Source organism: Siphateles boraxobius, unplaced genomic scaffold (genome assembly GCF_051911475.1).
Source record: "Siphateles boraxobius isolate OS27281-9 unplaced genomic scaffold, OSU_SipBor_1 12, whole genome shotgun sequence".
Classification (NCBI taxonomy): domain Eukaryota; kingdom Metazoa; phylum Chordata; class Actinopteri; order Cypriniformes; family Leuciscidae; genus Siphateles; species Siphateles boraxobius.
Window position 1 is genome coordinate 33,635,231 of NW_027508722.1, and position 22,831 is coordinate 33,658,061.

At 37.8% G+C, this 22,831-nt stretch overlaps 1 protein-coding gene and 1 long non-coding RNA gene across 2 annotated transcripts in view; one reads left to right on the top strand and one right to left on the bottom strand.

The window, feature by feature from the left end:
* The window catches only part of LOC143726125 (uncharacterized), a 28,169-nt gene extending 18,407 nt beyond the window's left edge, over positions 1 to 9,762 (top strand). Inside the window, exons 5-6 of the long non-coding RNA XR_013198390.1 lie at positions 2,479 to 2,588; positions 9,643 to 9,762. This is a non-coding gene — a long non-coding RNA (uncharacterized LOC143726125). The remainder of the gene's footprint in view (positions 1 to 2,478; positions 2,589 to 9,642) is intronic.
* Positions 2,450 to 22,726, bottom strand: LOC143725917 (myosin-7-like). The gene is made up of 40 exons (XM_077218750.1): positions 22,627 to 22,726; positions 14,144 to 14,277; positions 14,015 to 14,047; positions 13,582 to 13,791; positions 13,359 to 13,502; positions 13,123 to 13,279; positions 13,014 to 13,041; positions 12,808 to 12,916; positions 12,350 to 12,442; positions 12,187 to 12,250; positions 11,999 to 12,097; positions 11,811 to 11,914; positions 11,262 to 11,400; positions 11,048 to 11,166; positions 10,759 to 10,908; positions 10,488 to 10,658; positions 10,070 to 10,379; positions 9,905 to 9,984; positions 9,620 to 9,825; positions 8,673 to 8,796; positions 8,455 to 8,591; positions 8,113 to 8,368; positions 7,769 to 8,011; positions 7,511 to 7,687; positions 7,272 to 7,417; positions 6,706 to 6,796; positions 6,238 to 6,627; positions 6,023 to 6,149; positions 5,817 to 5,935; positions 5,513 to 5,709; positions 5,174 to 5,357; positions 4,889 to 5,054; positions 4,685 to 4,809; positions 4,187 to 4,495; positions 3,889 to 4,092; positions 3,495 to 3,791; positions 3,295 to 3,399; positions 3,062 to 3,157; positions 2,828 to 2,965; positions 2,450 to 2,555 (listed from the first exon to the last, which is right to left on the bottom strand). Exons 4-40 carry the CDS (start codon positions 13,777 to 13,779, stop codon positions 2,535 to 2,537), a joined length of 5,823 nt encoding a protein of 1,940 aa, XP_077074865.1. The 5' UTR covers positions 13,780 to 13,791; positions 14,015 to 14,047; positions 14,144 to 14,277; positions 22,627 to 22,726; the 3' UTR covers positions 2,450 to 2,534.
* Positions 22,727 to 22,831: the final 105 nt, after the last annotated feature.

The window sequence follows — 22,831 nt, forward strand, 5'->3', positions numbered from 1 at the left end:
GTTTATCATTAACTAATAATTTATAAATTTCTTATTGCAGAATTAAAAAAACATTCATAAAATGTTAGCATATCACTTTTTAATCATTGCAGAATTAACAAAACATTCATAAAATGTTGGCATATCACTTATTAATCATTGCAGAATTAACAAAACATTCATAAAATGTTAGCATGTCACTTATTAATCATTGCAGAATTAACAAAACATTCATAAAATGTTGGCATATCACTTATTAATCATTGCAGAATTAACAAAACATTCATAAAATGTTAGCATGTCACTTATTAATCATTGCAGAATTAACAAAACATTCATAAAATGTTAGCATGTCACTTATTAATCATTGCAGAATTAACAAAACATTCATAAAATGTTGGCATATCACTTATTAATTATTAATAAACATAGTAATGTTTTGTTAATGGTTAGTTCATCATTAACTAAAAAATTCTAAATGACTCATAACTGAACATAAAGTTTTACATGTTATACTCTCTCACATACACAGTCTTTTCTTATTTGTTACTGTTGGTGTAATTAGTAGAGCTGGGAGAAAAAATCGATTCTGTGTTGGTGCTGCCGCTGACCCGGAGAGAGTTGTCATGAAACAGCTTCACAAACAGTCTTTTCAACCTCATTATTTCTGTGATGCAATAGCTACAATTATCATAGAAGTAATTGGATAAAAGTTTAAAGTTCAAATATATATACTGATGTCTACGATAGCTATCAAAATCAGCTTTTGATAGAAAGTTGGTGTTTAAAATACCACATTTATCGATTACATTGTTTCGCAAAGTGACTGTTTAAAAATGTATTTATTGAATAATTTATTCAAAAGAATGTAGTATTGTATGATGCTTCTGAAATAAAATTAAGAAAGATGTGATGATTTGTTTTTGTAAATATGACTCATCTTATACATCATGTACAGTATGTATGTGTATGATTAAATTTTTCCCGATGATCTAGTGTTAAAAAATTTGCAATATATTGCAATATCGAATCGCAATACTTGTAGAATCGCAATTCTTAAAAAAAATCGCAATACATATCGTATCGGTACCCAAGTCTCGAATCGGGATACTGGTGTATCGTCCCAGCCCTAGTAATTAATAACACTTTACAATACGGTTTAGTTCATTTATGTTAATATAGGTTAATGTTAATTTACGCATATACATTTTTTTCAAACATTTCATGAGTTAACAATGAAAGTATGTTTAAATATAGCATACGCATTTACATAAATTGGTACATTGTTTTTCATGGTACTTAAAGGACAAGTTTGGTATTTTACACTTAAAGCCCTGTTTTAAGATCGTTTCTGATGAAATAGAACGGTTAAGATTGAAATTTGGACACATGCTGCTGTCTCGAGAATTGGGTGAAATACCGAACTTGTCCTTTAATGCATTAACAAATTTTAACAGATTGAACCCTATTGTAAAGTTGTAGGGGGAAAAAAACTTTTTTTCCTGAGCAATATCGGTGGAAATGTTTAAAAGATTTCTGAAGCCTTTGTGTAAATTGTGAATGCATAAATTGGTGTTCAAAAATAAACCTACACTGAGAAATTAAAGGAATAAAAATGGTGACAACTTGCCCCATCCTGCTTTAGAGTTTAGTTTGACACCTAGAAAGTATGCTTCATATCATATTTAATGGTGGTGCTGCTCTCAAGTGGTGGTGACTGACTATTGCAGCTCTCACATTCACAGCATTGTGGAGGTTACTTGAGGTTCAGAAGAAAATAAGATAAAAAAAAACTTTAGGTTTAGAATTAAAATATGGCCAACTTTATTGCCAAATTGGGCTATTAGTGACAGCAGCTGGCGTGTTTTGCTGGATTTTCTTCACATAGTAGCAAAATAGACTTAAAATACTCTGACATTTATGGTCATACAGATAAAATAAATGTTAAAAAATAAACTGTAAAAGGTCTTCTTTTGCATGTGTCACTTACAATCAAAACAAAACATTGTGCTTTTATAAAATAAAGAAAATAAACAGGGTGTGCTTTTTTTCTGAAGCACGTCTCTAAACTGAAACAAAACTGAAACAAAACTCAATAATTGTAATTGTTATTGATTTAGCTGTGAAAACTTTTTAATAAAATAGCAAAAAATATATTAGAAATATATAGATCTAGGTTAATATAAGCCTTCTCATTTAATTATTATTGTTTCGTTAGTGACAAAATTGGGGGGAGAAAAAATATTCCATACATTATACAGTATAAACACCTTGTTTCTTTGTATGGTTGACCTTACTTCAAATGACAATTTAAGAACATTTAGAGTTTAGTTTGAATTAGATCTTACACTAGACTAGTCTGTGGCACATAGAGTACATTCGGGTAACTGACTTAATGTTGTGTTCAAGATCACGTTGGGATATTACAATGTATACATTGTTATAAAAAAAGACAAAAGAAGATGAGGTATTCATTTTCATGTCTGGTTTATTCTACAGAACTACAGAAGAGATTGTCACAGCAATCAATGTTTAGAGAGATCCATCTAATATTTTCACTCCTCATCAGCCCCCTTCTGTTAGGAAGAAGAAGGAGAAAAATGTTAACGGTAAGCTGATCCCGTTGAAAATTAAACTCTTCACCGCTAATCTATATTGATGGTATTTTTTTTTCAATAGCCACACTTCTTGAATATCAAAATGCATTTCATTAATTGTACTTGTTGAAACTACTTGCTATTCATATCCTAAAGTCACTAAAAAGTGCCGATCTACTGTGACTATTTACTTGAGTTTTTTTTTTTTTTTTGTATGACCAAAATCACTTGTTTTAATTGCCTACTCTTACTTTATTTGATCCTGTATCACGAGTCTTGGCTCTCAGCTTGTTGACCTGAGATTCAGCAATATCAGCTCTCTCCTCTGCCTCATCCAGCTCATGCTGAATCTTACGGAACTTGCCCAGATTGGAATTGGATTGTTCTTCCTAAAGATTACACACAACAACATTTGTGAAAATCAAAAGATACAATTACTGCAAAAGTCGTATCATATGATGGCACCAGTGGGGAAAAATACTCACCGCAATCTCAGCAGATCTCTTGTAGGATTTGACCTTCAGCTGGAGTTTGTCCACCAGATCCTGTAGGCGAGCCAGATTCTTTCGGTCTTCCTCAGTCTATGCAAAGAAAACATTTTTTTAGTTAATGCAATATACATTTAAATACTGTAAGACAGCACTTTGTGTATTGTTAACAAATAACATGGATCAAATCAACCAGGGGAAAAATTTTTAGCAGGCAACATTTTTCCTACCTGGTAGGTGAGCTCCTTGATGCGCCTCTCATATTTACGAATCCCCTTGACCGAGTCACTGGCCTTTCTCTGTTCTATCTCCACCTCACTTTCCAGCTCTCTCACCTAACAGATGTGTAACAATTTTAGTATAAAAATTTCAAATCTTAGAATAAGCAATTTTACAGAAACAACTGAATACTTCTTTTCTAAAAACTTACTCTGGCCTCCAGTTTCTGGACCTGCTTCTTGCCTCCCTTCATGGCGATCTGCTCAGCCTCATCCAGACGGTGCTGCAGGTCCTTGATGGTCTGTTCCATGTTCTTCTTCATGCGCTCCAGATGAGCACTGGTGTCCTGCTCCTTCTTCAGCTCCTCTGCCATCATGGCAGCATCAGTGATGGCCTTCTTGGCTTTTTCCTCAGCATTCCTGCACTCCTGCACTGCCTCCTCAACCTCATTCTGAAGCTGAGTATTATCTCCCTCCAGCTTCTTCTTCTGATTCAGCAAGCTGGTGTTCTGGATCAAAATAGTTTATACCATTTTAGATCAAAGTTCACTGGTGAAAGTAGTTGAGTTAACTGATCACATGAGTAAATATTTTAACCCGTATTACCTGGGCATGCAGGAGCTGAACTCTCTCACTGACATCCAGCAGTTCCTGCTCAGCCAGTTTCCTTCCTCTCTCAGTTTGTTCCACCATGGATCTCAGCTCGTCCAGTTCAGCCTGCAGTAGATTGTTGCGTCTCTCCACGATGGCGAAGTTCTCTTTGAGATCATCATTACCACGGAGAGCGTCATCTAGTTGCAGTTGGGCGTCCTGTAAATTACAAGTTTTACAAATAAAAAGACTGAAGAACTGTGTATGATTTCACCAAAGCATCATAAAATCTTGATTTGAAGATTCGTCATACTTTGAGATGTCCATGAAGACCCTTGAGTTGCTTCTGGGCTTCTGATGCCTGTCTGTTAGCCTGGCTGAGCTGAATCTCCATCTCATTGAGGTCTCCCTCCATCTTCTTCTTCAGTCTGAGAGCTTCATTCCTGCTGCGAGTCTCTGATTCCAGTGAGCTCTGCAGGGTATCCACCACTCTCTGCTGGTTCCTCTTGGCCTGCTCCATCTCTTCATCTTTCTCCGTCAGCTTACGTTCAATATCAGCTTTGATCTGATTGAACTCCAGCTGAGCTCTAAGAATCTTGCCTTCCTCGTGTTCAAGGGAACCCTATGAAGAGTAAAATGGGTGTTTGTTATAATGGAGATTTAAAGTTTTTGTTTAGCCCTGAGTTTTGGAGTGAGAAGTGACCTCCCTTAAAATAATCTGGAATGATCAATTGCTTTAAACAACAGCTTGATTTAAATCAAAGAGTTGTCAAATTAATAAGAATTTTGGGGAAAATGGTTGTTCTTTTACCTCAGCCTCTTCGAGAGCAGTTTGTATCTCTTGTTTTTCCTGCTCCAGTTGTTTTCGTAGTTTCTCCAGCTCATGAATATTCTTCCCACTCTCACCGAGTTGCTCAGTGAGGTCAGAAATTTCCTCTTTGCAATAAAAAAAACATGTGAGCTCACAAATACAAGCAATTAAAGTAATGGTTTGGAGTTGTAAAACCACTCTTACCTTGGAGATTCTTGTTCTCCCTCTTCATGCTCTCCAGGTGGTCCAATGACTCCTCATACGAGTTTTTCAGTTTAAAGAGTTCAGTGCTCAGAGATCTAGCTTCTTTTTGAGCACTTTCCAGTTCAGTTTGGGACTCCTCATACTTCTGCTTCCACTCAGCCAGGACCTGGTTATATTTAACAAGGTCAATTGGTCAATGAGAGCAGTGCAGTTTAATGGTATTTTGTTTTGTAAATATATGGCAAATTTTTCCAGCTAATGACAAAATGTACTTTCTCTCCTTACTTTATCAAAGTTTCTTTGCTTCTTGTCCAGAGCAGCAGCAGCAGCATTGGATCTCTCCACATCCACCATGAGATCTTCAATCTCATTCTGCAGCCTGTGCTTGGTCTTCTCCAGAGAGGAGCATTTAGCATTAACAGCTTCCACAGCTTCTTCTGCGTCTTGCAGACGCTGAGTCAGCTTTTTCCTGTAATAATCAAAATACAAAATATAGTGAACATCAGAAGCAGCATTCATTAAACTGAATTTAAATGTGTTTTATAGGCCACAAACTATAGCAGACAATTTAGAAAGGTGTCTAATCACTAAAGACAAAACTTGTAAATGTTGTTTGTTTCTTACTTTGCTTCCTCCAGCTCCTCAGTCCTCTGGATGGCATCAGTTTCATACTTGGTTCTCCACTGAGCCACTTCAGAGTTTGCCTTGGACATACCACGCTGAAGCTCAGCCTTGGTTTCTTGCTCCTCTTCATATTGCTCCCTCAGCAGATCAGCATCATGACGAGCAGACTGAACTGCATGGGCCAGGGCATTCTTAGCCTGAAGACAAAAAAAACAAACAAATATTTGCGGCCAGTTGTTGATTACAATAGTGAATTTGTATGTCTTTAGCAAACATTTTAGGCATTGAAGGAGATTTTGAAAACCTTGATTTCTTCTTCGAGCTGTCTCTTGAGGTCTTCAACTTGCTGAGTGTAGGACTGCTTGCCTCTGGTTAACTGAGTCACCAGGGAGTCTTTCTCCTCAAACTGTCTGGCAAGTTCACCTAAAATACAATATAAAAAAATAATGACTTTTTTCCAATTATCATTATGGTGAAGTTTGGTAACATAACAATATTTTGTGTTCTTACCATTTTCAGTTTGCAGCTTGGCTTTTTGCATTGTGAAATCATTGATAGTGCGCTGACCTTCCTCAGCCTTGGTTCTGTACTCACTCATTTGGTCTTCCAGAGTTCTGTACATTTTCTCCAAGTTTGTCTGGAGGATAAATTATGTCATATTTGATTGCTTTCTTTGACTGACAACACATAAGTTATAGACTTTAAGCATCATTCCCCTTATTCACCTTTGCCTTTACAAGCTGCTCCATGTTGGAGACCACATCGTCCAGTTCCAGTCTGAGTTCACTCTTCTCTTTCTCCAGCTTCTGCTTCACTCTCTGAAGATTGTCAATCTGCTCCCCCAGATCAGCCACACTGTCTGCATGTTTCTTCCTCAGTGTAGCCGCAGTGGACTCATGTTGCAGAGTGGACTCTTCAAGGTCTCTGCGCAGTTTCTGGAACTCAGCTTCACGTTTCTTGTTCATCTCAATCTGGGCAGCAGTGGCTCCACCAGCCTCCTCCAACCTCTCACTGATGTCCTCCAGTTCTCTGGACAGATCAGCTCTCTGTTTCTCAACTTTAGCACGAGCAGCTCTCTCAGCCTCCAGCTCTTCCTCAAGCTCTTCAATTCTGGCCTGGTAATGTGCATAAATTCAAAATTAAGTTTAAAATTCCTAACTAATCTATATTATTAAGACATATATAAAGTTTACCTGCAACTCTTTCAATTTTTTCTGGAGTTGGGACTCCAAAGCTTGTCCATCTTCAATCTTGCTATTGAGCTGGCTTATTTCAAAGTCTTTTCTGCCAAGTAAACAGGATGACACATAAATGATTACATGCATAATCGAATTAAAATATCAGGTAACACTTTACAATAGGATTTCATTAGTTAACATTAGATAATGAATTGAACAACATTAACCAACAATGAACTATACATTTGTTACAGTATTTTTTTATTAATTATTGTTAACAAAGTTTAACAAATTTTGTTAAACTTTGTTAACAATAATTAATAAAAAAATATATTTTTCATTGTTAGTTTGTTATTAGCTCAGGCCCATTTAATAAAATTAACAGTATTAACATATTAAATTTGATTTTAAAAATGTTACTACATGTTTAAATTTACATTAAGATCAATAAATGCCTAGAATTATGTTTCATTATTAGTTCAATTATGTAGTTAACTAAAGTCAAATGGAACCTTATTGTAAAGTCTTAACAAATATCTTTTAATATTAAAATTATTTTTTTTAAATATTAAATATATTACTTCTTTAGCCGCTCCTCCGTCTGCTGCTTATCATTTTCCAAATCCATCACATTCTCTTGAGTTAACTTCAAGTCACCCTCAAGCTTTCTTTTAGCTCTCTCAAGATCCATGCGAACTTTCTTTTCTTGTTCCAAAGAACCTTCAAGCTAAATGTCATACAAAGAAAAATAAAAATAATTATGCAATGAATTAAAAAAGCTCCTCATTTTAATTCTAGTGTTATGTTTTCGGACTCTTACATCATCCACTTGTTGCTCCAGTTTGGTTTTGGCTTTGGTGAGTGTGTTGACTTTGTCTTCCTCACTCTGGAGGTCATCCAGCGTTTGCTGATGGGCCTCCTGAAGAGCTTTCTTCTCCTTGGTCAGCTTAGCGATGATCTCATCCAAACCTGCCATCTCTTCTGTCAGGTTTTTAACCTGTAGAAATGTGTTATTGTATCAACAGACTCTTAACACACCATTCTTGCATCAATAACAGGTTCATTGTTGAAAACTGACCTTATTCTCAGTGGCATGTTTCTCTTTCTCCACTTTGGCCAGAGTGAGCTCAAGATCATCAATGTCTTTCTTGAGCTCAGAGCATTCATCCTCCAGCTTTCGTTTCTTTGCAGTCAGCTCAGCATTCATTTCATCTTCATCCTCCAGTCTCTCAGTTATTTCTTTGACTTTGGCCTCAAGCTGGATCTTGCTCTTGATCAGACCCTCACATCTCTCTTCAGCATCTGCAAGATTATCTTGCTCCTATCAATATGAGAAAAAAATAATAATTGAAAACTTGTTTTGTTTTCTGACTTGTTTGAAATGTGAAAAGTGCAGAGGTTTAGTCCCATGAGTCAACTTACAGATTGTGCTAAAAGCTGCAGGTCGTTCTTCTCTTGGAGAAGAGAAACCATCTTTTCCTCAAGCTCCTTTCTGCGGGCTTCAGATTTGGCATAAGCCTCCTTCAACTTGGTGAATTCCTCCTTCATGTTGGCCATTTCTTTCTCAGACTCTGCACTTTTCAGTAGAGGCTTGATCTTGAAGTAGAGCTTCATCCAGGGCCAATTCTTGACACCCATGAAAGCACGTACGTTCCACTGGATCACCAACAGAGCATCTCTGTAGATATTAAATAAGAATGTTCAGTTTTGCTTTTTAAATGTAACTTGAAGAATATGTTAGAAAATGAAAAGCTAAAATCTAACCTTCTTTCCACAATTTTCTGGAACTCTTCTCTTGATAGAAAACCACGAGACATGGACTGAATTCCAGTTATAATAAGTGCAAGACGGTCGTCTCGCATTTCTTCAAGACCACCCAGAAGACCAGCCTTAAAAAACACCTGAATAGTAAAGAATTTTGGGTCAAAAGGATGACAGTGGAAAAGTGGCTTTGGAAAAAGTTAATGTTAATATAAAAATACCTTTGTATGTCCTAACTTGTACTGTTCGTGATCGATGTCCAGAGAGCCCAGAAGTTTTTCGGCACCCTTCTTGTTATCAATGAACTGTCCCTCAGGGATAGCAGCAGGATTTAGGATACGGTATCTTCACACAAAAAAACACACATTTACTATTGTTTTATATGTATTTATTTTTATTTTTAGCAAATACATAATTGTTCAAACAGAGAGTTGAAACTAGCAATAACTTAAAATTTATACATAAAGTTATTTTGTAAGGCATTAAAGCCATTTGGTTTCATACCAGCTTCCGGAAGAGATCAGATGTGTTCCAACAGTAGTCACATTAAAATCCGGACTCAAAACACATCTGTTTAGCTCTTCATTTACTGAATGAGCACTGTGCCACGTACTTCCGACTGATTGCATTTTATGTTATCTATGTATCATCTTTTTATTCTTATTATTCTTTTTTATAACTGTAAACTTTAAATGATCCTTGTTCTTATTTTTGGTTAAGACTTTTATTTTTGGTTTGGTCTGTCTGGTTGGAAGTGTTAAGAAAATTGGGAATAGAGACAGTGAGTTTACGCATGTACTCAGACGTAAGTGTGGGACACCAGGTTCTTGGGTGCATGCTGGTGTACTACCGAAAGCAGACGGTTGGGGATAACTCCACTCCATTAAGGGGTCGGAGGTACACTGTAAGCCATCAGAGGCAGAAGGTATTAGAATACTCCACCCTATTGATTGGTAGGAGGGTCACTAGGAAGCAGGGAGTTGCTATTAGTGTGTCTCACGAACCGAAGATCTCTGACACTTCCATTTAAACAGGGGAGCCCCGAATTTAGTGATTCAGGCAAGTTATTTTCTGATTATTTTAATTCCTTTTCTATATAAAGCACTTTGAATTACCATTGTGTATGAAATGTCCTATATAAATAAACTTGCCTTGCCTTCATACTAACCGTTGTTTGAAATCTCCATACAGGATCCTGTTGGGGAATCCCTTTCTGCAGATCCTGATGCCCTCCAGCACACCGTTACAGCGCAGCTGGTGCATGACCAGAGGATTCTCCATCGCCCCAGGAGTCTTGCTCTCATTGGGGATAAGGCAGCGCACAAAGTGTGGGTGAGTTGACCTCAAGTTAGTCATCAGCTTGTTCAAGTTCTCCTGTTGGTAGACCACAGAGGATTTAGATTAATTTGCAATAAAACCTTGTGAGACAATATAGTGTTATAATATTGCTTACCCTATGAAGGGCTGACACCGTCTGGAAGGAAGAGCCCTTCTTTTTGCTACCTTTAGCAGCCTTTCCTCCAGAATCCGTAGCTGTGAAATCAGTTATTTTTGTTATTATTAAACAGTAAAAATAGTGCCTATTATATTTTCATGTAACACGTCAGTGTGTACTTACCTGAGTCATCAGTAGCGAAATTAGCAAACAGAACAGGCAACAACTTAAGAGTTGACTTCTGGAAAAACCCTACAACCGTCTCATTGAGAGGGTCTTTGTTCTTCACGAGCCAGTTTGAAATGTTGTAGTCCACAGTGCCAGCGTAGTGAACCAGGCCAAAATGGGCCTCTGGTTTTCCCTTGGCATTCCTAGGCTTCTGGAAGTTTGGATTTTTCCCCATATGGTTGTCATAAAGCTTAGCTTTAAATGTTGCATCACTGGCTTTGGGGAACATGCACTCCTCTTCAAGGATGGACATGATACCCATGGGCTACAATGACAGTGACACAGTTAACAAGAGTTAAAACTGAAAAATATGATTTTTACCCTCACAGTATAATTGTCAACAGTATCCATCAATTATCAAGTATTCACCCACCTTCTCAATAAGCTCAATACATGCTGCCAAGTCCATGCCAAAGTCAATAAACACCCACTCAATGCCCTCCTTCTTGTATTCCTCTTGCTCCAGCACAAACATGTGGTGGTTGAAAAACTGTTGCAACTTCTCATTAGTGAAGTTGATGCACAGCTGCTCAAAGGTGTTGGACTGCAGGTGGAATATATTGTTTAATCACAGTGGTCAAACAGGTCACACTTCTTGTTGAATTTGTTTTATGAATAAAAATAATCAGTTGATTTCAGCTTACGTCAAAGATCTCAAATCCAGCAATGTCCAGCACACCAATGAAGTACTGGCGAGGCTGTTTGGTGGCCAGGGATTGGTTGATTCTCACAACCATCCAGAGGAACATCTTCTCGTACACTGACTTTGCCAGAGCACCAATAGAGTAGTACACCTAATAAAGAAAAGATTGAATTTTACACATTGCAAACTAGAAAGCAATTTTTCAGATACATGTAAGATTTTGTGTGTATGTCTTGGAAAGTGAAACTAGGATGCTGAGAACTCATTAGATTATTATTTTCATTCATTACCTGCTGGACACTCTGTCCCTTGGTGACCCACTCATTTCCTACTTTGACTCTTGGGTGACACAAACCCTTGATCAAGTCAGCTGAATTTAGGCCCATCAGATATGAGATTTTGTCAGCATCTACATATTAAATAAGAATACAGAGCTATGACTCTATATACAACATGTCTTAGAGTTTTTTCCTTTATGAAGCTGAGATTCCAATTTATACTGACCCTCAGTCCCATCAGCCTCGGCCTGTTCCTCTCTTTGCTTCTGTTTGAACTTCATGTTGCCAAAGTGCATGACGGAACCAGTCAGCTTGTAGATGCTGTTCTGCTCCTCTTGGGTGAAGCCCAACACATCGAACGCTTCCTACAGGAAATGTACAAAGCATGTAAAATTTTATGGCAAATGTTTCATATTCTTCTTTTTGGCAAGTACATAAGAAGTCTTTCTTTTTAAAGAATAGACTGGCCAAGAGAATCAGTTATTCTCTTACAAGTCATTCTATACCTGTATGACTTAATTTCATCTGTGGAAGACAAAATGTACCTCACACATTTAACTCACACAATCACATTGCTTCAGAAAAACAAGTTGTGTGGATCATTGATGGTGCTTTTTAATACTTATTGACAGCCCATGATCATTATATGCTTTTATTGTATGGAAACCAATCAAGACATTATCAATTGGTGTTCCACATCAGAAACGCAGTCATACGGGTTGTCAAAAGTGTTGTTCTTGTATTGTGAACTGCCTATGTATTAACAAACACCCACATCAGTGGCTTGCAGCTCGTCACCGTCATCAATAGATGCCACTTGTGTTTCTCCTTGGGAGATAAAGGCGTAGTCATAGGGGTTGTTGGTGATGAGCAGCATCTCTGAGGAAAAATGGCAACATATATCAGAAAAGATTCTTCTAATTAGAGATGGCAATATTAATAGATATGAAAGGGTAATTTTACCCAGCAGTTCTGGTCTTCTCTGGGACAGAATCTGATAGAAGATGTGGTAGTCTCTCTCAGCCTTGAGCTGAAAAGTGACACGAGACTTCTCCAGTAGATCTAAATAAATTGATAAAAAGATGAATATCAAAACAGTTACACATTTCATTCATGTGTGATTTGTTGGAATGATGTTGGGCAGTACTTACAAGTCTCAATGTCAGCAGAAGCTAACTTTCCACTGTGGCCAAAATGGATACGGATAAATTTACCCTGTATATAAAGCAATATATGATATAATATATAACATGCTCATATAACATATCATGAAAACCAATATACAACAATAACACCAATGTAAACCCTACTTACAAATCTGGAGGAGTTATCATTTCTGATGGTCTTGGCGTTACCAAAAGCCTCGAGAGCTGGATTACACTGGATGATTTGATCCTCCAGAGTACCCTGAGAATCATATTTTAGCAATAGGTGTGTAAAACGTTTGATGTACCTACTTTTCAGTTAACAGCCATGCATATTTTCAGACGCTATGTAGACTTGTAATAATAATAATAATAATACATAGAGAACCTAAGTCACAGTAGAAAACTAATTTGGAAAACAAAAATGTTTTTTGTTTACATGTTAATGCATTGCAATATGGTAAGTAAGGGAGTATAAAATTATGACAATTTGACAACATATATGACAATATGACTTCAATATTTAAGAAACAAAGACCATTAATTTAGTAATCATTTTTTTATGCTTTGTTATATAGAAGGTATATTCATTCATTCATAATAAGCCATTTTTGGGGAATTAAGCACCTTTTTCTCCATTGATGGATCCTTCTTTCCAGTTGATGCTGCTGCAATGCTCGCAAAGTACTGGATTACTTTTTTAGTGTTCACAGTCTTTCCAGCACCGGATTCTCCACTTAAAATAAAAACAGTTAATTGAATGGTAAAATGCAGCATAGAAACTATTGGTAAAAAGAGGAGTATTTTGGTACGTCATCATATGTATTACATACGTGATCAGGACAGACTGGTTTTCTCTGTCTGTGAGAAAATAAAACATAAGAACCTTAGCATTTGAAATTGCATTAGAAATCAACAAAAAATTACAAGTCAGATCATCACCTGACAGCATGTACTGGTAGGCATTGTCTGAGATGGAGAAGATGTGTGGAGGAGCCTCATTTCGTTTCTTTCCTCTATAGGCATTGACGACGTCCTGGTTGTACACTGGCAAAAACTTGTAGGGGTTCACAGTGACACAGAAGAGCCCAGAGTAGGTCTGTAATAGATTCACAGAAGATTTAGATCTGCTCATGCAAGATAAAGAGAACATGTGATTGTTTTAAGACTCGACTCACGTAGATCATCCAGGCTGCGTAACGCTCTTTGAGGTTAAACAGCACAGCGGGCTCGTGCAGGAAGGTGAACATCACCATGTCCTCAATTTTATCGAACTTTGGCGGGTTCTGGGGGTGAACATCAACCTCCTTCACAGTTACTGTCTGTGGATAACAAAAATGTTTTGACAATCACACTGTACTTCTATCTACAATCTACAACGATGCAGTGATCAGATCTTACCTTCCCAAATTCAGTGTCAACAGTGACTTTGTTACCGTCTCTACTGGTGATGGAGGCTTTGACGTACTCAACCTCAGGGTCGGGCACAAAGCATTCTTTCTTCATGTCAAAGGGGCGAGTTTGGGCCTCCAGACGCTCCTTGTCTGACTTTCTTAAGAACGGGGCAGCTGCCCCGAACTCTGACATCACATCCACCATCTTTCAGTCAGACTGAGGCATAGATGACAAAATTCTCAGAACTTGTAAAACTAGTTAACAATTAAAAAATCTATTGTAAAAATTAAATTAAATTTATAAATATAAAATATTTATAAATATTTATTGGTATTTCAACAGAAATTATTGCATTCAAAAGGAAAATATTGCATAAACATACATATACTATAACATGCAATATACACATTGTGTTGACCTTTATAAAACCATGCCTTACCAGATGAAATCCAAACCCAAGAAAATCCAAGTCCTTTCAATAAAACAAGAAACATCATTATTGAGAAGTCATCTTATTCTATTGTTCAGTCCTCATGAACAATTTAATCTAAATGATGTGTGCTCTTACCTTTAGATGAAACAATGATGTGAGCTTGCAATATTGTGCTGTAACTTATCTCTTTATATAGAGGCACAATGAGTGTGACGTTGACCATCTGTATTTGGTCCGGGTCACTTGTGTGTGTAGCTCTTTTTGGGTGCCTGAAAAAATCTTTGTGTGAGTCACAGTAGTTTAGCATGTGGAAATTGTAGCGCTACAAGATCAGAAAGGATCTAAATCACAATGGTGCTATTTTTGTCCCATATGTTATAACTTCTTTTTTTAAAGATATCAGATCTTTACTAAAGTTTTTTTATACTGAAATGTACACCTCAGCTTTCATATTTTACAGTTAATTTCAAAGGCCAAAGTCACAACATGTCTGTTTTTTGTTTTTTTATGTACTTAAAGCATTATAGAGGTAGAGAATCTTGTATATATAATGTATCTGAACCATAGTTGAACATTCACATAATCCTTTTTTAATAAAATTGCTTAATTCCTGCAATAATGCACTATGATGCTTTTCTTAAACTGTGTCATTTTCTGTCCTCAAAGAGAGACCAGCATGGACTGGGAATTTCACAGGTTTATCTTTGTGCTCAAGGATCAAGACAAGGTAACAATGCTTCACGAGCAAGACGGCTGTCACAGAACAGTAAAATTGTCAGTAGACAGCTGTAACGGGAACAATGAATATCTGCACTTGCGACCTTTTGTTCTTGCCTTATGCAGAGACAGCTGCAACTCTAGCTTGTTCTTGTGTGTTGCAATGACCTTTCTTGATTTTCCCAATGCTATATCCATCATATGTGTTTAACAAGTTAATTGGCAGTCATTCAAATGAACAACAGCTTCATTCATGTTCATCCATGTACAAACCCATTATTTCTTCAAAATGATTGTCCAGCTTTACAAAGATTTCTAAAACAAAGGCATGAATTGGATTCTGTAAGATACAAAATCTATTTTGTATGTTTACAGATGTTAATATATTCTGAATACATTACAGCAGTGTTACTTTTTCAGTTAATCCGTTAGCACGAAGATGCTTATAATTATTCCTTCTTAACAGACAGAACAGGTCAAACTAACCGTATTAGCCCCAGATCTGTTTCTAAACAGCTCTACAGCGTTGATTTGTTGTTGAGCCGTGTGAGCCATCACTCAAGACCTTTTTTGAGGTTTCTAACCTGCCATGACCTCTCGTCCCTCAGTTGTTCTGCACCCTCTCAACAAGCACCTTACTTAGTCTTATCACTTGGCCAATCTATTCTAGCCCCCTCATCCTTTACAGAGCCTCATTCTGACATGTCTATTTACCCTTGTTTATCAAAACTCAGGCGCAAGAATGGAAGAAATGGGGGCAACCTTATGTCTAATAAAGTTTGTAATCTGAGCTTCCTTTTGTCACTGGGTGCACTAGAATGGTCTTGCATCTGTTGGGTTAAATAAGAATCCATTGTGTCTACTTCCTGTCTTCTGCTTCAGACCATGCAGCTAGTTTTGCTACTATTTTTTTTTTTTTTTAAAGTTGGAGTAAGTGTAATTCTTAAGCATTAAACAATGGCACATTGATTAAATGCAACAGTGGCAAGGAAACATTTCTTGACGGAATGACCCAGCCGATATGATTTTTTTTATAGTTTCATTGAAAATAACAGTGGTGTTAAAAACAAGCTTGTTATAGTTAACTATAACTAAAACAATAAACATTTTCATTACTTAAAATGAATATTAACTGAAATAAAAGTTAAAAAAGAAAAAACTTTATTTCAGACAGACTAGAAAGTACGTGAAAACAAACATAGGTCCTTGAAAGTGGTTGATTTAAACGTGAACTATGTTTTGTTAGAGTAGCATGGTGCTATTAAAAAAAAAATTGGCCTCTATGCTCTGTCAAAGCCAAAACTGAATGAAGGGGCGGTCATTCATTTCACTTCCATTTATACGCATGCAAAAAGCTTTGCATTTTGCTACACTCCAAAGTTCAAGTTTGGTGAACTCTGATATGCGAATTCGCAATCACATGAAGAGGTGTGACCAGTAGAAGATCGATACATCACAGCGTGAGCTCTTGGCTTAATTAAAAGAACATTATTTTTGTAGTAGAATGTATGACTATTTTTTATATGTTGAAATCATGTTTATAAAAACGATGCTGCAGAGCGTAACATTATATCACGACTGTTGCCTTGTCCAACGAAATTTCGCATGCTCAAAATCTAGTGTGACCGGGGATTAATGCGAAGATCAACCAATATTTTTGCACAGCTTGTTGTAAATGTTAACTGGCGGATCGATAAGAAGCTAATGTGCTTTTAAAAAATCTAGAAAAATAAGGCATCTAGAATTTTATATATAATCTTATTTTAGGGCTAGGCGATAAATCGATTTTATCTCGAATGTGTAGTTTACTTTAAATATGATTTGCTAAATATGATAAATATATTACATATTTGTTATATTTTTACCTATATCATTAAAATATAACGTTATTATAAAAAAAAGTATATTTAATTTGAGATATTATTTTTAACCTTTAATAATAATACCAGCTGAGAGGCTGTATGTTTACAGAATTAGGTGAGAATTTTTAATTTTTTTTAGAAAAATTAACAACACAATAACGTATCTACTGTACCTAATATTTATCCCAAGGAAACGATATTGAATCAAGATCTGAATCAAATCACAAGAATTGAAATTGTGAAATTTGTGTCAAGCAATAATAAAAACAGTAGCATACAAACATCATTGTACCATGTAAATATTGTGTTGTCACTTAACTTAATCAAAATCTGTTTAGCTAACAAATATTTTGACAATCACAATACACTTATTTTGATGCAAGTTTTTTTTTTATATTCCCCCAATCCACCTATTTTATGTTATTGTCACGGGCTTGGCTCCCTGGAGGCTGATGAGAGACTGGCCGATCTGGAGCAGGAAGCCTCCAGGGCGGAGCAGGACGTGCAGGCGGCCAGGGCGGAGCAGGACGTGCAGACCCTTCGGGTGGCCATGGCGGTGAAGACCCTGCGGGTGGCCATGAGGGTGAAGACCCTTCGGGTGGCCATGGCGGTGAAGACCCTGCGGGTGGCCATGAGGGTGAAGACCCTTCGGGTGGCCATGGATGTGAAGACCCTTCGGGTGGCCATGGCAGTGAAGACCCTTCGGGTGGCCATGGCGGTGAAGACCCTTCGGGTGGCCATGGCGGTGAAGACCTGAAGGAGTCTCTGGACTGGACGGAATCAGCAGTGAAGGAGTCTCTGGGCTGGACGGAACCAGCGGTGAAGGTGTTTGTGGGCTGGACGGAACCAGCGGTAAAGGAGTCTGTGGGCTGGACGGGGCCAGCGGTGAAGGCTCCGGTCGGACAGTCTCGGCGGGACGAGACTCTGGCTGGATGGGAGTGGACATCGGGGAGGCGATGAGTCGATCTGGTGGAATCATGGCATACCACGGGATGAAGCTCTCCAGACACCTGGCGAGTGCCTCTCTCCAATCCAGACCAGTGAGATCTGGGAGTTCCCTCGGGTCGACCACCTTGGCCCCCCGCCGGTAACACGCCAAGATCGACTCGTTGTTCAACGAGCAGGATGCAGCGATAAGACAAAACTCCCAGGTGTATTGGAACAGATCGCGGCTATTCAGAGCCAAAGCCGCGATCTGTCCAGCGAACTCCCAGCTCATGTCGTGGTCAGTCGTTCTGTCACGGGCTGGCTGAAGTAGGCACAGGAAATAGGTTCACAATTATAATCTTTAATTCTCACGAATAGGATCACAGGCACAGGTCAGAACGGAACAGAACGACCAGGCATAATTCCAACAACTGGAAACCGGACTGAACTAAATAAACAAAGAATGGGGGAAACACAGGACATACATATGACAGTTATGTTATATTTTCACTGTTTACAAAGGCAGGGCCTGCCATCGTGTCTTTTTGGCTTGTTGTTTCTGATTGCACTTTAACCCCAAGGGGGAAATCCAGATCAAATCCCAAAAGGGAAAATTAAAACAAAATTAAGTTAAAACTTGTTTTGAAAAATGTCTTTGTCATCTGCAGATTGATTTTAACTAGGGGGGAAAACATTTAAATCGTCAATCAGATTTTTTTGTGAAAATATCAGGGATTTTATTTTTAGCCCTATCTTATTTTAAATTAATATGTATAATCACTTATAATTTTGATTTATCACTTTTCTTAAAAAAAGGTTTAAAGGTTTTTATAAATATTTATATAAAACTTGTTTTTGTCAACAACAAAAAAACGTAATTTCCTGATGGTGGGAATAGAGACGTTTTGTCGATTGACATTAGGGGGTCTCACTTTGGAGCCACAATCACTTAAGAATTTTTGAAATTCAGGAATTCACAGGCCTAGCCACTCCCCGTACATACGGGTTTATACGATGGCGGCATGCATCCACTCATAAGGTTTGTGCTGAGGAGCTGAGACATTGTCTCGGCCATTTGACAGGGTAGTTCAAGGTGGTTGCAGGAGGGACATAGCGTCTCCGTTCCCTCCATCAGGGATCGAGGGTACAACAGTAACCTAGACATTCCCTTTCTGTCAGTCACGTTCGACATTATGTTCCCTTTGGAAAGCGCCACAACCACTGAACTGTCTTACAAGTGTTGGTGATGCAAATGCTAGCAAGCTGTTGCATGCCTGTTGGCAAATGCTATCGCTAAGATGTAATCTACCGAGCACCCCATGCAAGCCAGAAAATCCTCCATACCTGACCGGATGGAATGGACAGGGTTTACCATGGAGATTTTCGTTAGCATTCAAAGAACTGCACGAGAATTGGTGCAGGAACTGGGCATGGCGGCTGCAACCAAGGTCACAGTGCGGGCCCTCGGCTAGACGATGTCCACCTTGGTGGCCCAGGAATGACATCTCTGGGTGAACCTTGCAGAGATGCCGAATGCAGACAAAATATACTTTCTTTACGCCCCCATCTCGCAATGCGGCTTCTTCTGCTACACTGTCCAGGACTTTGCCCAGCTGTTTTCGGCAGTCCAAAAGCAGACGGTGACCATCAAACACATCTTGCCCCGGCGTGAAACTACCGCCACCAGGTTGCAGAGAGCTAGCCCCCAGTCTGCTCTTTGATGGCCAGAAACAACAGCTCGGTCGCAACATCGACGCTTCGCTTCCTCACTCCTAGCCTCGACCCCCCTTTTTACCACAGCCCACGCGGTTGTGATCGATTCAGGTCCGACACAGTGAACCACACACAGGAACCAATCATCCAACCACAAGTGTTCCGGGCAAAGCGGAGGGTTCCACTCAAGTCCGATGCCTGCAGTGGCCCGGGAAAGCATGGCCGTCAACTCTGAATCTGACTCCGCCTGAGCTGCCACCCCAGAAGGAAGAAACTCGGCAGAGTCTTCCTCAACAGCCCAGTCACCAATTCAGCTATCGACATGTGGTCCTAGCCCAGAGCCCCGAATGACACGCTGGGTCTGACATAAGAGGCACTCGCATCATCATCGGGAGTTCGACAACACGCGACGTGCTGGAGGAGTTGGAAGTTTGTGGGGATTAGCCTTGCGGAAAGCTCTGCAGACGACCCAGGCTGGGTAACAACATAGGGGACTCTACCCTTCACAAGGAAGGAGAGTCGTGATCGCAGCATTATCATGGTCATTTTCTTGCAACGAGGACATGAACCATCCACAAATGCCATCGAAGTATGCTCGTGGTCCAAACATGCGAGACAGCGATCATAACAGTCAGAAGAGGCCAGAAAAATTACCACATCCAGAAACCCGTGGACGGAAAGCCATCTTTAAAAAGATGATGGCCGCCTGCGCTTGCTCTTTTAGTGAAATATGCTCTTTTACTCAGTGTAAGTTGTCTTTTTTACAGTCATTTTATGGTTTAGGACGTTTCCATAAACACATTTTATTTGTGCAGGTCTTAAAAAAAGGTCTTAAAAGCCTTAAAATGTATTTTTTTTTAAAACCCTGAATTTACCATTACAGGTGATTAACAAATAATTTTGAATATTTTATATATTTTACCTTGTCCAATAAATTTTTATTTAATTGCTAAATGTATGTATATAACATTATCTCTATGTTTTAATTAAGTAATGATTCATTAAAAAAAGAGAACTAAAACCAGGGGGAAATAAATGTTAAAAGGAATAAGAAAGCTCTTTCCCCAGAAAGATTATTAAAAAGTCAAATGCCCCTTAACCCCCTGCGGTCGGCTATCTCACCAGCGCGATTCTCACTTTTTTCTTATCAGTGCAAAGGAGACTCAAATAACTCCGTCGATTTTTGTCATACATGCAAGTGTTATACATCATTCAAAACTGTTAAATGTCTTCTTTTATGTGTGTACACTTATAATAAAAACAAAATGTTGTGTTTTTCGTGAAATAAAGAAAATCAAAATTCTTGTGAATAAATAATCAGTGTAGGTTTGATAACCTTATTTCAGTGACAATTTTTTTTTTTTTTTAACAAACCACGCATAAATGTCAACTACAAACTTTTACATACATGCTGCTGACATTATTGTAGCAGAGTTTGTGCCTAATACAGTATAATCAGACTTTCGCCATTAAAATGTCACACGTAACAGAAATAAGCACAAATGTCAGAGCATGTCAGAACACCTCCAGGACCCATAAAACACCTCAGGTCACAGAGGGTTAAATTTGATTTTAGTTCAGTGAGCAGTTAACATTTTATTACCATAATTTTATAACTAAAAAATATAATATTTTGCATGTATCCAAATAATAAAAAAAAATTCAAACAGTACAATTCTAAACATTGTTTAAAAAAATTCTATAAAAATGTACTTTGACCAGTATGGATTTTCTAATTACATTGTGTATCTGCTGCATCATGTGCCCAGGCTAAAAGTTTGACGTATAGCCCCAATATGCTTCGAAGCAATGAATGAGTCTGTTGAAGTGCTTGAAGTCTGTTGCTGTCCCTCAGAGAGCTGACCGAGGGGCCATACCCTTCAAGTTGTCTTGTTTACGTGGCATTGTTTCTTTTACTTTAGCCCTGAGGACAAAGATAACCTGTTAAATTCCTTTTAGGGCCTCTGTCATAGAAGAGATCAGATAGTATGTAGAACATGTCTCATCTGTAGACGTCCATCACTTGCATGAACTCTTACTACTTACGTTACATGACCTATTAAATAACCTAATGCCTCCTCTATGCCATGCTTGAGATATTGTTTAACCACCTTGAACTTTCAAAAGCTATGGCTACCTCTAATTTAACAATGTTAATGCACAAATTGGCTCAAATTTATCACATTGCCTATATGTCTAAGAAAAATGGTCATTGTCAAATTTATAACCATTTTAAAGCTTTTTATTTGTGTCAGAGGCTCCTCTCACATATAATACTGTATGTGCTAAGCTTTATGAAGCTCTTAATATAGCACAAGTGACAAGTGTTAAAGTTGCCACACTTTCTTCATCAAGTGTTAATTAACCTCCTCCTTCCCCTCCTTTATATAACGAGTCTATTGGAGCCACTGCATCTTGAGCAACAACAGGCAATTGTCATATCTCTCCTACCTATTGAGTAGTTCTGTAATGGACAGATCAAGATGACAAAGAAAATAGGGCTGCACAATTTGGGATAAAAATCCAATTGCGATTTTTCTGACCAAAATTGTAATTGTACAATTGTAATTGTAACTTATTAAACAAATCAGGTTTGCTGTGCTTGTTTGTAGTGCTTTAGGTAAAATGTTGTCATTATATATCAATATGGCTATAAAATAATAATTAATATTATTATTACTAAATAAATGTAAAAAAAATACTGAATAAAAACTAAGAAATATTACTGTTTTAATATTTCACTGTGAAATAAAAAAATTAGTATTTAAAAATATATATTTGGTTAGTTATTATTTTTTTTACATTCAACTGTTGTCTAATTACAACGCTAACACAAATAAAAACACTGATGCATAACGAGCTGGTTGTGTGTAAGAACAATTAAATCACAGCCTTTGCAATTTGATAATTGCACTAAGCCATATCTCGATCTCGGTTTTATGTCATGCAGCTAAAAGTAATTGTTCTTAACCTGCTTAATCTGTGTATAAAACATCCTATCATATATTCTAATAATCAATAAATATTTGTATACTTATATTTAGGGATATACAATTTCATTCTGCCTGTTTGTTTTTCTTATTAACAGGTCTTGAAGGTTATTATTTGTGGCATGTTGCTTACATGATTTTAGTGGTTAGCACAAGTTCCTAATTAAGGCAGAGATCTGGAGAACTTTCACATCCTGTCTCTTTTCCTTTAGCTGCTTGGTGAATCTCTTGCTATGACGAGCTGGAACATTCCTATCCACACTCTTCCCTGAGGCGGAGACGGTTCATTCTCAGCTGTTTAGGCCCTTTGTCGTCTCAGCTCACCAAAGGGTCAATAACTTGAACCATTGTACTTCATGACCATTGAGCAGGCTATTAATGGAGACTAAGGGGGGTCTGTTTGATTTACTTGGACAAGTGTCCAATGGACGTCACGTGATGCTTTTGCTCCTTTGATTGAGTTGCTTGTCATTTCTTCTTTATCCCTTGTTCGAGCCAGCTGGATCATGGAGACAGAGAATACAGGTATTAATATTTGCATGATGTACCTCTATATATCTATTTATCTATCTATTTAAATTTGAGTGTTCTCCATAAAAACACATTATGTGCTA

What these genes read in the sequence shown, in the direction of transcription:
- LOC143725917 (XM_077218750.1), bottom strand. Translation starts at nt 13,779, where the DNA reads ATGGTGGATGTGATGTCAGAGTTCGGGGCAGCTGCCCCGTTCTTAAGA. An exon ending in AACATGCCACTGAGAATAAG is followed by an intron (nt 7,688 to 7,768) that starts GTCAGTTTTCAA and finishes ACATTTCTACAG; the next exon opens with GTTAAAAACCTGACAGAAGA. An exon ending in TGGAGCAACAAGTGGATGAT is followed by an intron (nt 7,418 to 7,510) that starts GTAAGAGTCCGA and finishes TATGACATTTAG; the next exon opens with CTTGAAGGTTCTTTGGAACA.